A 14,372-nucleotide genomic window follows, 5' to 3' on the forward strand; every position below is an offset into this window, starting at 1 on the left:
AGAGCCCATGTCGAAAAGCACTGGGTGACAATAAACACAGGAAATCTAGCAGACGCCCTACAATATGCAGAGCATGCAACTAGAGTGCTGAAAAAGAAGGAAAAAGGAGGTGTTTTCACTGTAGATCCCGACACAGGTGTCATAGCATTTTCTGGTAAATACAGAGGACAGGGTCAAGGACAACACAGAGGAAAGGGACAGAAAAGCAGAGGTTACAAAGGTAACAGGAAGCACAGAAATGACAGAGACAACCGTTGTTATAATTGTGGAAAAGAAGGACATTTTGCACGAGACTGCAGAAACAAAAAAGAGAATCATAGTGACAGAGAAAGTATGTGACTAGAGCAAAATACTGAAGCTGAACAAAACATTGAGGATGAAACTGAAATCTATAACATACAACAATTACTTTTAGGCTCTGAACATAAACCCACAGTAATTATTCATGTAAACAACGAACCTATGACTATGCTATGTGACACAGGCGCATGTAAAACTGTGTTAAATCAAAAACCACCGAATCTGAAATACTCCAGTAACACCATGATAGTAAAATCAGCATCAGGGCACACCAGCATTAAGTCTTTAACAGAGAGCCTACTGTTAGTACATACAGACAGTGGACGCAGCTGCAAAAATCAATGTATATATGACCCATCCTGCCCAGTTAACCTTCTAGGGAGAGACTCCTTAGGAAAACTGCAAATAGGTGTATTGCCAGGGCCAGAAGGCATGTATGCTAAGTTAATGTTGAATGAAGAGCAAAACCTCACTGACTGTCAGATTAATGTGTGTGAAGGGCAGGGAGAGCCGCACTACTACTGGACATTAGACCTGCCCTCACTAGAACCTTTGCAACACATAGCAAATCAATATCTGCGAACCCACTCAACACGGCAGAGCTACACAGAGTATCACAACACACTGAGGTTCAAACAAAGCCCAGGTCATGACCCCATGTATGACTTACAGGTGCATAAACTGGGCCCACAAATGCTTACATTGCAGCACCTATATGTCACTCAAAGTGGTAATGCAGTCTGCTCTGTACTTCAGCCAGAAATAGTGCAACGAGTGAACAGGATGCCTAAACCACATGTATCAGTAGCACACAATGACAGCACTGAGTGGAAAGATTTAGGCCGCGTTCTCGCTCAAGTTGAAAGGGACAGATATGAAAAAACTGAAGAAACACATGAGGGATGGCTTCAAGGTCGCAGAACAGGATGCATGAGATACACATTAGGGTGGGTACTCACTACCCACCCAGCCACCCACATGATTGACAGCACTAATGTATACGTGCAGGAAGATAGTGAGAACTGACATGAACTCTCATTAGAATTACACCCAGAACTACAACAACTGCCCACAACACTGTGGTCCGTAGGACCTACAGATGTAGGATTAATTAAAGGAGCAGATCCCGTTGTAGTAAAAACCACCACAACCTACAGGCCAGTCAAACCACAATATCCCTTAACAGCAGAAGCAAAGGCAGGCATCAGGCCAGTAATTGCAGATATGGAGAAAGCAGGCATTTTAGTAAAAACAACCAAAGTGACCTGTAACACTCCGATCTTTCCAGTGAAAAAAGCAAACACAGGAAAGTATCGCCTAGTACATGACCTCAGAGCAATAAATGACGTAACAGAACAAATCCCACCTGTGGTAGCAAATCCACACACAATCCTAAATCAAGTAACACCAAAAGAGCAATGGTTTTCGGTTATAGACCTATCAAATGCATTCTTCTCTGTACCGCTACATTCTGACTCACAGGCTCTGTTCGGTTTCACCTTTGATAATCAGAAGTATACATATACAAGGTTACCTCAGGGTTTCCAGAACAGCCCCACCCTGTATGCAGAAGCTTTAAGGAAATCTATGTCGCTTTGCACTCTCCCTGCCCCAGGACAGTTTCTCCTGTACGTAGATGACATACTGATCACGGGAAACACACAGGCAGACTGCAAAGCGAACACAATAACAGTATTACAACATTTAGCTGAACAAGGCCACAAAGTCTCACAGCACAAATTACAACTGTGGAGCTCAGAGGTCACATACCTTGGCCACAAGCTCACAAGGGAGGGAAGAACACTGTTAGACAGCAGGAAACTAGCAGTACAGAATGCTCCAAAACCGCTCACAAAGCAACAGATGATGAGTTATTTAGGTCTCTGCAACTTTTGCAGATGCTGGATACCTGAATATGCTCTGTTAGCTCAACCTTTGCAAAACTTAATTTATGGAAAAAATCTAGCACTGAAAGATAAAATAGAATGGACACCAGAAGCAGAAAAAGCATTTAATGATTTGAAACTTGCCCTACAAACACGCACAGTCTTAGCCTTGCCAGACTATGACAAATTATTTTATTTGCATGTAGACGGAGGTGCAGGCTATATGAAGGCCGTTCTAACACAAGCATTTGGGGAAAAACAACGACCACTCGCCTTTTACTCGTGTAAATTAGACTCAGTTGCTTCAGGCTTGCCTACGTGCATACAGTCATGTGCAGCCGCAGCAGAGGCAGTAAAAAAGTCTGCCGACATTGTTCTCGGTCATAAATTAATTATCAAAGTTCCCCATGCTGTAACCTCCATCTTACTGCAAGCAAACTTGTCTTATCTTACACATGCAAGACAGCTCTCATATGTAGGCATTCTGCTATCACAGTCACACATTACAATTGAGAAGTGTGGACAACTAAACCCAAGCACACTTCTCCCCACTTCAGCAGACGGAGAAAAACACTGTTGCATGCAAAAATTAGATGAGGAAACGAAACCACGAGCTGACATTCATAGCACACCGCAACTGACCTTCACTAACATTTTTGTAGATGGCTCAGCATCCAAAAATAGTTTGGGGAGAAACTGTGTGGGCTATGCAGTAACCACAGCTGACAAGGTTTTAGAAGCTAAACCACTAACTTCCTCACACTCTGCTCAAACAGCTGAACTGACGGCTGTCATCAGAGCATGTCAACTACATGAGGGACAAAAGATAAACATATACACAGACAGCCAATATGTTTTTGCAGCAGTACATCATTTTGCAAAAATCTGGCAAAACAGAGGTATGGTTACTTCTACCGGTAACCCTGTGCAACACGGAAATCTTTTAAAACAACTACTAGAAGTTATAACTCTGCCAAAGAAGCTGGCATTATGCAAATGTGCTGCACACCAAAAAGATGACTCTGAAATTACTAAAGGCAACAACTTTGCAGACATAGCTGCAAAAAAGGCAGCACATCAGCCAATAGAAACCTTAATGTCTGAAACCACAGAGTTAATACCACTTGATGTACTGAAAGATGAACAGAAAGCCGCACCCACTGCAGAACAAAAGAAGTGGTTAAAATGTGGCGCACAACTGAAAAATGACTTAATGACCTGTAATGGCAAACCAATATTGCCAAAATCTCTACACAAGACAGCAGCATTAGTGACACATGGCTCGACGCACGTGTCAACAGGAGGGATGATAGATATTCTCTCTAAACACTTCTACACTCAAAATTTCGAAAATTCAGCAAAAGAATTTATCAGAACATGCATGATTTGCCAAAAACACAATGCACAGGGAAATCTCAGACCCAAAAGAGGTCATTTTCCCACACCACCTCACCCATTCCATACAATCCACATGGACTTTATCGAATTGAATGAATGCCAAAATTCGAAATATGCTCTAGTAATTATAGATGTATTTTCAAAATGGCCAGAAATCTATCCAGTAAAAAGAGCAGATGCAATTTCAGTAGCAAAATGCTTATGCAATCATTTCATACCCACATATGGCATCCCTAGCCTGATACGGAGTGACAATGGAACACATTTTGTAAATGACATAATTAGCAAGGTCTCTGAAGCCTTAGGATTTAGCATCAAACATCACTGTGCATACCATCCACAAAGTGCCGGACTAGTGGAAAGAACTAACGGTACAATAAAACAAAGATTAAGAAAATGCATGGAAGAAACAGGAAGGCCATGGCCCGAGTGTGTAGGCCTAGTAAAAATGTGGATGAGACTGACGCAAGGCTCTCAGAAGCTCACACCTTTTGAAATCATTCATGGCAGACCATTTCCACTGCCGATCACAAGCGAGCCAATAGACAAATCAGTAAGGGAAACCACCCTAGCTGAATGGATGACTAAACTGCTTGAAAACAAAGAGATTGTGCTAAACAACCAACTGCCGAGTGATTCTTCTCCAGTCTCTTCCAGGTTGAAACCAGGCGATTGGATCCTGATTAAAGTACTCCACAGGAAAAATTGGAGTTCACCGAGGTGGGAGGGCCCCTATCAGGTGCTGCTGACGACCCTAACTGCATGCAAAATAGCAGAACGACCCTCGTGGATTCATCAGAGCCACACAAAGAAGGTACAGGACACATCAGGCTAAGACGCCAGCTCCCTAGAATCTCACCGGTGCTCTAGTGGTGGAGAGAGGGCTGATTGGGCAAAAAGCCCGCCCTTGATCTTCTCGCCCTAGTCTACGCACCAGAGGTTTTAGTGTGCTTGGTCACCATGAAGACACTGTTCCTGCTATCAGCGATCCTCCTATCACTGGTGGCTCTCTTTGCAATATTCACACTGCAAGGCAGCTACAAAAGAAATCTGAAAAAAAGATGGACACATGACAACTCGCACCTGCGCGACCTGAACCAAGACCACAACCACCCATGGATGAACAACGCGTGGTATAAGTATGTGTACGACAGAACACGCACCGACAACAGCACGGAGTGCTATGTGTGTTCACACATGCCAACAACGGCCATACACGCAACAATATATGGAATGGCACCTCAACTCGATGAAACAATGTGCATATTCAACAAAGCGATAACTGGCAACTGCTCACGCAGAGATTTGATGACAACAGGACTGGCTCTAAAAGGTCAAAGCACGAAGAAGAAAGACCAAATTCCATGGTGTAATGACACAGATGTTAAACGTGTCATGAAACCAATCTCACAGCAAAGGGTCATATTCAAACAGACAACCCATTGTGCCTACAATCTGACAAACTGGAACTACGCCTGTGACGAAGAACATTGGGTAAACGTCAACGCCAACAACACCAAAAGCAGATCATTCGCCATAGTTCTGCCACCTGACATACAGCACCCAATATGTTTTGCCTTCTCGGACGGAAGCAGAAAGGTCGGACGGAACCTTAACTGCACACAAACCTTTGACATGACCCAATCCACAGGAACATTCACCTTCAAGAATGGAACTTTCTGGGTCCAGGGAGCCGCTTGGGCCTGCGGGCCTAAAACCTACTTCATGCTCCCACCAAACTCCACCGGTCTGTGTGCACCAGTGCTAATTTCAGACCACACCTTCAAGATCACAGCAGAGACACACGCACGCATATCAAGAGCAAAGCGTGAAGTCGCTGAAGTGTTGCCACATGACTCAGTCTACGGATCAGATGTGCCTAAGAACTTCAAGTTATGGACCACCGGTCAAAAAGTTCTCCACTCCCTGTTCCCTTGGGTGGGAACTGGAAAAAACATGCTCAGGATTGAGACACTTGACTACCGATTTGGATTGTTCCTAAATGCCTCAGTAAAGATCAACAAGGCACAAAATGAAGAAATCGACGCAATACGCATTGTAGTGATGCAACACAGAGTCGCACTGGACATGATTTTAGCTGAAAAAGGAGGTTTGTGTGTATTGTTTAACACCACATGCTGTACATACATCCCAGACAATGTGCACTCACAAAACATGACCGACGCTCTGAACGCTTTGAGAAAGATTAAGGACGCTCAGCAACAAGACTATGTCACAAGCACTGAAGATTGGCTCACATGGTTGCTAAGTGGTTCTTGGAAGTCCCTACTGATTAAAGGACTTGTTTTTGTTGGAATTTTACTTTTACTTTTATGTGTTTTCACAACATGTGTAATACCCTGTCTGAAGAAAATGGTATCAAACATAGTGATGACCTCTATCAATGCTTATGTAACACTGCCTCAAATGGAAGATGTTTTGGAAAAGGATTCATGTGATGATGTTGAAGTCTAATTGAACCCAGGATTGCTCAATGACGTTCTGACCGAAAATGTTTAGGCAAGAGGTTATGAATTGAACCAATAGCAATGCTGTTATTACAGAAATTTGAACAACAGGAGGGGATGTTAGAAGATTTTTATTATTAAGACATTTTATTAATCATTATTGCTGATATACTAAAGCTAAGAGTGTTCATATTTCTGTTTTTACTTAACCACTTGCACAACTGTCTACACTTTGCCTTAAAAAGACTTGTTTTGCTCTCACATTATCTCACAGGAAACCGCCACCCAAAGAGTAAGAAATGACCTTGTAAGAACATAACCTTTTTTGAACATAAGTTCCGAGATCTCACACCTGCCTGTTTGGCTAGGGAATGTTACTTCCTTTCTTGTATGTTTCATGCTGTGTATAAATAAAGGCAGAGAATTGCTGCAGGGTGTGGGCCTCACTTGAGCTCCCACCCGTGCACGTTGAACTGTTACAAGTGTCTGAGTGTTATTTCATTATACCTGATTACTTGATAATATTGTCTCTTATCAGAATCTTATATCAATATGAATATTATGTCACAGTCCTCCATTCCTCTCTGTGTTGTCTATGTTTGTGTTTTTCTATCTCTCTTTTACACACTCCTCTCCTCCTGGGTGTTACTCATTTACAGGGCCCTTGACCAACACACTTGAAGGCAGCTGACTTACCTGTAATTCATTGTCCTGGATTACCCTGCCTACTACTTAAGGTGATGGCAGAGTGATATTCTCCACTGGATTGTTGTACTTACCTCTGTTAGTGTCAGCTGGCCTTGTGATTCCTGTTTTCTCTCTACGTGTTTCCTTTCCATGTACAGAACTTCCTGGACCCTTCCCTGTTTCCCTCCAGACCCCCATCGAGTGAGTGTGAGTGGACCTCTGTGGATTGTGAATGAGTGCTAGTGTGAAGAGGAGTTTAATTGTATTTGCCTTTTTTCCCTTGTACCTCCTTGGATTCCCCGGAGCCCCTCTCACCCCCAACACTGTATATATTTATATATCTCACCTGGTGGCATTGTGTAAATAAACCTCTTTTGATTGCACTATTTCTCTTCCACAGCATGTCTTTATCCTGTCTTCCTTCTCTCACCCCAACCGGTCGCAGCAGATGGCCGCCCCTCCCTGAGCCTGGTTCTGCCGGAGGTTTCTTCCTGTTAAAAGGGAGTTTTTCCTTCCCACTGTCGCCAAAGTGCTTGCTCATAGGGGGTCATATGATTGTTGGGCTTTTCTCTGTATCTATGAAGCGCCTTGAGGCGACATTTGTTGTGATTTGGCGCTATATAAATAAAATTGAAATTGAAATTGAATTGAAACTATTTAGAGTCCTGTGTTTGATTCCTGCCTTTGTGATTGTGACACATTAAAAGTTATACAAGAGGAGAGTCTGATTAGCCAGGATTAACAAATGTTCACAATCAGTCTTCTTTATGTAAAGTAATGACATGCCTTCCAACAAAGCCCATATTGAGGCCATTTTCTCCATTCCTGTCTTGGCCTGGTCAGAGAGCTCATAGAGGCAGGGCCACTTTCTTTTCTCCTGGCTAAGCAGAAGAACAGATCACAGACTGAACATTTTTTCAGCTCTTTCAGGTAGAAAAATGTTAAAAGCATCAATTAATTATTATATAAAATCAAAAGATGTATATATGACTTTTATGTCAGAAGAGAATGCAGTTGCTGTCCACCTAACAGCGTACTTGGATAAACATAACATCTATGACCGTTTCTGTTTCAAATGCTGCACTAATGAATTAGACCAACTATTCACTTTAGCTAAAGTTATTAAGTTAGCTAAAGAGTTGGGATGCTGTGTAAGACATAAATAAAGATAAAATACAAAGGTTTGGACACTGTTTTGCATGTTTCCCTACTGTAGGGTTCTCTACAAGCATACAGGGCTCTGAGAGGGTACAATATGACAACTTTGGAATTCTACTAGAAACAGTCGATCATATTTGTTTGTCGAAGCTGAATTCAGTGCAAACTACGCTAAATTAGCATTTTTAGCTAACAGCTACAATAAGCATAAAAGTTACTGTACGGCTATCATTTGTTAACATGACGCTTGTTCTTATACATGTAATACATTTATTACCAACCTGAGAGTTTATCCGCTGGTCATTCGACATGACGAATGACTTCTGAAGTCTTAATTCAGCTCAAGACGCTGTAGATTCCCGTCAGTAACACTTTCGGTCCGCTAGTAAAACGTAGTTCTATTAATCTGCACTCGACTACTCTTGAACCGGAACCGGATGTAAGTCCCAAAAAACCAGAATTTTGGAACTGAAATTGAATTGTAGAACTGAAACTGAATGGTGAGAAGTGAATCTGAAATTATTTGAGAGCTACATTTTTAAAGGATAAAATATGGTTTCAAAGCAAAGGAATTCATTTTCGAACTATAAAATTCAATTTTAATTTAGTGTTGATCATTTTCAAACCAATAAATTGAATTTCAAATTAGGCTAATTCATATTCAGTTTTTAAAAGCATTTATTCAAGTTACAATTCAGATTCAATCCTAGTAATTCAAATTAAAATGTAACTTATTCAAATTCAGTTTCTGATGGCACAGATTTCTGCCCATACCCCTCCCCCATCTATCACTTTCACTCATGCACAGGTTTAAAGACAACTGAGAAGACTCCACTCAGGCAAGTCTAAGTAGGGTGAGTCCCTGTGTGCTCACGGCCCGTGCCCCCCAGCTTTGTGGAGTCTTTCATAAACTTTTCATGATGCCAACAGACTCAATAAATATAAATAATAAATATCTCATAATTAGCTTCACATATTTGTGTTTTATACTTTATTGCACATAGTTAATCATTGTAGAGTAGTATTAGAAGTAGATTGCTACACTCAGATACTAACAGACATAAATAGAGAGGAGCTCCCTTCTCTAATGAATTTGCGGGTTAGGGTCTGTCTCACTAGTGAAGGCACCAGAAGGTAAACATGGTCATAAATTTTGGGATTGGAGAAGCTCTTTCTCTCTTTCTGCAAGTCTGACCGAAAGCCACTTGAAGTGGCATCTCCAAATAAGGAGATGCTCAGAAAATTGCAGAAGAAGAAATGTGAGCCGACATCAGACCTAAGGCCACCCTAAACTGTTTCGACCAATCATGTATAACATTATCCTTATCAAACATAATAAAAAAATGTTTACTGCCTGGGTGCAGCAGCCTTTTGTCTCTGAGCCGGAGAGAGGAAGTCTATAGCAGCTATCTGAACGCTACCCCAACAGAGGTCGATTATCTTGTTAATAATTTCACCTCCTCACTACGTATGACTCTGGATACTGTAGCTTCAGTGAAAACTAAGGTCTCTAATCAGAAGTACCTGACCCCGTGGTATAATTCTCAAACACGTACCCTAAAGCAGATGACTCGTAATCTGGAGAGGAAATGGCATGTCACAAATTTAGAGGATCATCATTTAGCCTGGAGAAATAGTTTGTTGCTTTATAAGAAAGCCCTCCGCAAAGCCAGAACAGCTTACTACTCATCACTGATTGAAGAAAATAAGAACAACCCCAGGTTTCTCTTCAGCACTGTAGCCAGGCTGACAAAAAGTCAGAGCTCTTTTGAGCCAACCATCCCTTTAACGTTAACTAGTAATGACTTCATGAACTTCTTCACAAATAAAATTTTTATCATTAGAGAAAAAATTACCAATAATCATCCCACAGATGTAATATTATCTACAGCTACTCTTAGTACCATTGATGTTAAGTTAGACTTTTTTTCTCCAATCGATCTTTCTGAGTTAACTTCAATAATTACTTCCTCCAAACCATCAACGTGTCTTTTAGACCCCATTCCTACAAAACTGCTCAAAGAAGTCCTGCCATTGATTAATTCTTCGATCTTATATATGATCAACCTATCTCTAATAATCGGCTATGTACCACAGGCCTTCAAGCTGGCTGCAGTTAAACCTTTACTCAAAAAGCCATCTCTAGACCCAGCAGTCTTAGCTAATTATAGGCCAATCTCCAACCTTCCTTTCATATCAAAAATCCTTGAAAGAGTAGTTGTCAAACAGCTAACAGATCATCTGCAGAGGAATGGTTTATTTGAAGAGTTTCAGTCAGGTTTCAGAGTTCATCACAGCACAGAAACAGCTTTAGTGAAGGTTACAAATGATCTTCTTATGGCCTCTGACAGTGGACTCATCTCTGTGCTTGTCCTTCTTGACCTTAGTGCAGCATTCGATACTGTTGACCATAATATCCTATTAGAGTGATTAGAACATGCTGTAGGTATTACAGGTATTGCACTGCAGTGGTTTGTATCATATCTATCTAATAGACTCCAATTTGTACATGTAAATGGAGAGTCCTCTTCACACACTGAGGTTAATTATGGAGTTCCACAGGGTTCAGTGCTAGGACCAATTCTGTTTACATTATACATGCTTCCCCTAGGCAGCATCATTAGAAGACATAGCATACATTTTCACTGCTATGCAGATGACACCCAGCTCTATCTGTCCATGAAGCCAGATAACACACACCAATTAGTTAAACTGCAAGAATGTCTTAAAGACATAAAGACTTGGATGGCCACTAACTTTCTGCTTCTTAACTCAGATAAAACTGAGGTCATTGTACTCGGCGCTGAAAAGCTTAGAAATATGGTATCTAACCAGATTCTTACTCTGGATGGCATTACCTTGGCCTCCAGTAACACTGTGAGGAACCTTGGAGTCATTTTTGACCAGGATATGTCCTTCAACGCACATATTAAACAAATATGTAAGACTGCGTTCTTCCATTTGTGCAACATCTCTAAAATTAGAAATATCCTGTCTCAGAGTGACGCTGAAAAACTAGTTCATGCATTTATTACTTCCAGGCTGGACTACTGCAATTCATTATTATCAGGATGTCCAAAAAACTCACTGAAAAGTCTTCAGCTAATCCAAAATGCTGCAGCAAGAGTACTGACAGGGACTAGAAAGAGAGAGCTTATTTCTCCTGTTTTGGCTTCCCTTCATTGGCTTCCTGTTAAATCCAGAATTGAATTCAAAATCCTGCTCCTCACATACAAGGTCTTAAATAATCAGGCCCCATCTTATCTTAATGACCTTGTGGTACCATATCACCCTATTAGAGCACTTCGCTCCCGCTCTGCAGGCCTACTTGTTGTTCCTAGAGTATTTAAAAGTAGAATGGGAGGGAGAGCCTTCAGTTTTCAGGCCCCTCTTCTGTGGAACCAGCTTCCAGTTTGGATTCGGGAGACAGACACTATCTCTACTTTTAAGATTAGGCTTAAAACTTTCCTTTTTGCTAAAGCATATAGTTAGGGCTGGACCAGGTGACCCTGAATCCTCCCTTAGTTATGCTGCAATAGATGTAGGCTGCCGGGGGATTCCCATGATGCATTGAGTTTTTCCTTTCCAGTCACCTTTCTCGCTCTCTATGTATTAACAGACCTCTCTGTGTTGAATCATATCTGTTATTAACCTCTGTCTCTCTTCCACAGCATGTCTTTTATCCTGTCTTCCTTCTCTCACCCCAACCGGTCGCAGCAGATGGCCGCCCCTCCCTGAGCCTGGTTCTGCCGGAGGTTTCTTCCTGTTAAAAGGGAGTTTTTCCTTCCCACTGTCGCCAAAGTGCTTGCTCATAGGGGGTCATATGATTGTTGGGTTTTTCTCTGTATCTATGAAGCGCCTTGAGGCGACTTTTGTTGTGATTTGGCGCTATATAAATAAAATTGAATTGAATTGAATTGAATTATAGCGCCATGTAAAACCAGTTTTTTGATAATAAATTGCGAAAACATATAATTGGAGCATATTTGTCTTCTCTCTCACAAAAAACTCTACACATAGTAACCTATACTCGATGGTCACGACAAAGCCATTTTAACCCCTGTACTTGGAAAAACTCACAATACATTGGACTAGTCATTAAATTTTCCAAGAAAAACAGTGAGCGGCTGCCTAACTAATCAAGTGGTGTTAGCTGCAACAGCGGCCTCTGGAAATTACAGCAAGGACTGCACTGGATTCAAGGTTGGAGACTTTGTTCTACAGTTTGCAGCTGCCTGGGAGGAGGCTTGCTGCTTTTCTTCCTGTGTGACAGACAGTGCGGCAGGGAAGAGGACTCCTCTTGGATTTGACCAGGATACTCCTCAGAAGAGAGGCGCCAGTTTATAATTTTTTTTCAGGGCCACTGGGTCCCCCGACCACAGCGATCCAGGCCTGCAACCATATCGGACGTGACAATTCTGGGTTGGTTTGTGTGTGTCTGTGTGTGTGGTGGTGGCCCATTAAACTAAAGTAGTGAATTAAATCACAAGTTACTTTGGGACTTTATTCTACTTATTCTATTTTCGATACTGAAGGTGACTAATTGGTTTAATTATTTTTTTTGCTTGTTACTCAGTTAACAGATTTAATTCAACTTGAAGATCTTGTTGCAATTGAATGTTTCCTATTCCCAGATATGTTTTTAATAAGTAGTTATTGTGTGATTAGAGTGGGAAAAGGGAAACACTGAACTTCCAAGCAAAGTGAGAAAAGCTTCTGAAAAGAAAGGGAACGCCTAAAAAATTATATGTATATAGAAACAGGAACCGATAACAAAATTAGCAGGTAAGATATAGCAATGGGAATTCCGGCCTTTTTTAGTGAGCCGATTCTCTAAAAAGGCCCAGATGTAACAGTGTTGGCTTCTTAGGGCTCCCAAGCGGCTCTTCAAGTTGTTTTGTTGTTTTAATTAATTTATTATCAACAACAATATAATATTATGCACAAAATGAATTACTAATGTAAAAATGTTTTTATTTATTTATATATGTTTGTTATATAAATATGCTTTTATTTATTTACTCCACATAACATAACAAAATACAAAAAACAACTATTTACAGTTAAACTTTTGAACTCTTTAAATTTTCAGCTTTTTCTTTTAAACCAATTTAAAGTGAAACAACACAAAACACTGGAAACCACAACACAATAAAATATAGATGAAATTATGCAAAGAAAAAAGAAAAAAACAGAAGACCCAGATCTTTAATTTAGGTAAAGGTTTGCATTCAGATGCATGATGCTGTAGATACTGCAGCAGCAGCAGCAGTTGCAGTAGACACAGTGGCACTTTCATTAATATCACACTCAACTGACTGTGTTTTATCTTCCCATTGCACTGATGGGTGGACAGTTCTCAGGTACCTGTGCAGTTTGTTTGTGAAGCCTATATGATATTCTTTTCTTGTAGAAAAGAATATCATATAGGCAGGCTACACTCTGCCTTTGTAATGTCAGTAGAATTGAAATGGTTCCAGATTTTGCATCACTCATTTTCTTTACTATACCTTTCTAATATTGTTTCTTGTTGTTGCCTCTGGCTCTCTTTCTCTCTCTCCCAATTCCTCTGTTCATGTGCTAATGCTGCTGTTAGTGTAACTATTGCCCCTCCCCCCTCTGCTCAGCACAAACAAAAAAACAAACACATATTGACCAGTGTGGCATGAAGCAAAAAAAAGTGTGAGAGAAAGAAAAAATAAAGCAGTTCCAAAAGCCGTTTTGTTCGCGACCGACCCATCACTAGTAAGATAAAGTAAAACAAACTCTAGGCGGGCCTAGCTACTTCAGGATTGCTACATTAGGATGATTGGTTTTTGCTCTAGATTAAAGAATGGCAGTTGCTCAAATTAATTTTCATCAATAATGCTTTTACCTCATAATTTGCATCACACATTTGTTTTATCATTTACTGCACATAGTTATGTTTAGACTGCTACCCTCACCCACTAACAGGCATAAACAGAGAGAAGCCTTCTTTTCTGTGGAATGTGTGAGGAGCAAGGCCTGCCTGAACTGGTGATGGCACCAGAAGGTACAAAACCTTGAGGCCCACTATGCTAGAGGAAACACGGCTAATAATTTCTGGAGTTAGAGAAGCTCTTTCTCTCCCTTTTCTTTTCCCCGCTCCCTTCCCTATCTCTTTATGCAGACCTGAACAGAGGGCAAGAGGTGGTTGTCATGGTAAAGGGAGCGTTGCCTGCAAGAGGGTCATCTCTAAATAAGGAGATCCAGAGAGGTGCAAAAGAAGAAACATGAGCTCATATCAGACCACCCTCAACTGTTCAGACCGGTCACATGATGTTAACATGATGTTTCTGTGACATGCAATAAAAGTCTTTACAGCCTGGGTGCTTTGTCTCTAAACCTCTTTGTCTCTAATAAAAAGTGAAATCTAATTATTTTGAGCATATTTGTTCTCGCTCATGGAAAAAACCCAACACAATTGGAATAAGTGATCCTTTCTTATATTTAT

General features: G+C 40.9%; 1 protein-coding gene across 1 annotated transcript; it reads left to right on the plus strand.

Moving 5' to 3' along the window:
- Positions 1-4,385: 4,385 nt before the first annotated feature.
- Positions 4,386-6,543, plus strand: LOC146498950 (uncharacterized). Its single transcript, XM_085138697.1, has one exon. It carries the CDS (start codon positions 4,545-4,547, stop codon positions 6,057-6,059), a length of 1,515 nt encoding a protein of 504 aa, XP_084994823.1. The 5' UTR covers positions 4,386-4,544; the 3' UTR covers positions 6,060-6,543.
- The last annotated feature ends 7,829 nt before the right edge of the window (positions 6,544-14,372 follow it).

The sequence above is a fragment of the Neolamprologus multifasciatus genome, chromosome 17 (assembly GCF_963576455.1).
Source record: "Neolamprologus multifasciatus chromosome 17, fNeoMul1.2, whole genome shotgun sequence".
NCBI classification, from domain to species: Eukaryota; Metazoa; Chordata; class Actinopteri; order Cichliformes; family Cichlidae; genus Neolamprologus; species Neolamprologus multifasciatus.